This window comes from Anneissia japonica, unplaced genomic scaffold (assembly GCF_011630105.1).
Source record: "Anneissia japonica isolate Jap-2015-1 unplaced genomic scaffold, ASM1163010v1 scaffold466_len1169948_cov191, whole genome shotgun sequence".
Taxonomy (NCBI): Eukaryota; Metazoa; Echinodermata; class Crinoidea; order Comatulida; family Comatulidae; genus Anneissia; species Anneissia japonica.
The window spans coordinates 1,141,404-1,142,562 of record NW_022689540.1 but is presented as its reverse complement, the minus strand read 5'-3'; the positions used below and the strand labels follow the sequence as shown (position 1 = coordinate 1,142,562).

At 39.7% G+C, this 1,159-nt stretch overlaps 1 protein-coding gene across 1 annotated transcript in view; it reads right to left on the bottom strand.

Annotated features, from left to right (window-relative positions):
• Window positions 1-1,159, bottom strand: part of LOC117099815 (galanin receptor type 2-like) — a 4,750-nt gene extending 3,591 nt beyond the window's left edge. The window contains exon 1 of the mRNA XM_033239346.1: window positions 341-1,159. Coding sequence (XP_033095237.1) covers window positions 341-1,129 — 789 coding nt within the window. The 5' untranslated portion in view covers window positions 1,130-1,159. The remainder of the gene's footprint in view (window positions 1-340) is intronic.

Here is a 1,159-nt window from a genome sequence, read left to right as displayed (position 1 = left end):
ATGAGCAACTTAGGACCTCGTTGTAAATCCTATTAGATGCGGGTATAAGCGCTAGTACTCGTCGATTTGTGCTATGCTTACAGTGGCGGATTTAAAGGCAGCCCAACTGCCTCCCCTCCCCTCCAGCTACCAGGCATTGAATTATATTCAATGCCTGGTAGTACCATTTCGGCCCATTCCGGCTATTTAGAGGTGTCATAATCATAACCATAGTGGGGCTAAGGTGAGTGGACCGCTATCCCTCCTAGGCACCCTTTATTTCGAATTCCTGGATTTTCCGGTGGTAGGCCTATGAGTAACCGGGTGTGCCGAACATAATATATACATACAAATAACTTACCAAAACAGGCAGCCATGTAATATAAAACAAAATTGTCACCAGAATAACCATTTTTGTGAAGTCTCTGAGATGTTGCCGACTTAAACCAACACTTGTGCTTCCAATTTCGAGCAATCGCTTATAACGCAAAAGATTTCTAATTAACGATACATTGCAAATCAGTACGACTATCATTGATACCCATCCCTCAAATATTAAAATACTTGGAAAAGCCCCACCAGAGTACATTGGCACCAACAGGAGCCATGACTTACACGTCATTAAAGAAGTTTTATCGACTGTTGATGTGTCGCCAAGTTCTGTTATTGTGGATATTGCAATGACAAAGGAGAACACATAAATACCGAGAACTGTTAAGTAAGTCCTTCGTTGAGAGCTCCATAGTTTATATTTAAATGGAAAAACGACGGCGACAAAGCGTTCACACGACAATACCATCACAATAACCATCGCAGAGTTTTGAAACAAAAAAACAAAGAAGTAATAACATTTACACGCATTGTTGTTCTGGACGCCTGAAAGCGTTAGCACTGTGACAAAAAGCGGTAGAAGTATACATAATTGATCGGTGAAAGACAAAGAAGCAATGAGAATATCAGTTGTAAGACGTTTATCTTTTCGTTTTAGTGTATAGACGACCAATATCGGAAAGACGTTCAGTACCAGCGAAATTACATCAAAAGTCAATGTTAATGTTGCAGACAGGTGAGTTTTTGACATAGGTGTGGTTAGCATATTTTCTACTGTTACATTCATCGATGTGTCTCTGTCTATATACATACTGGCCATACTTATAATACCGGAAAATCGATTTATTAT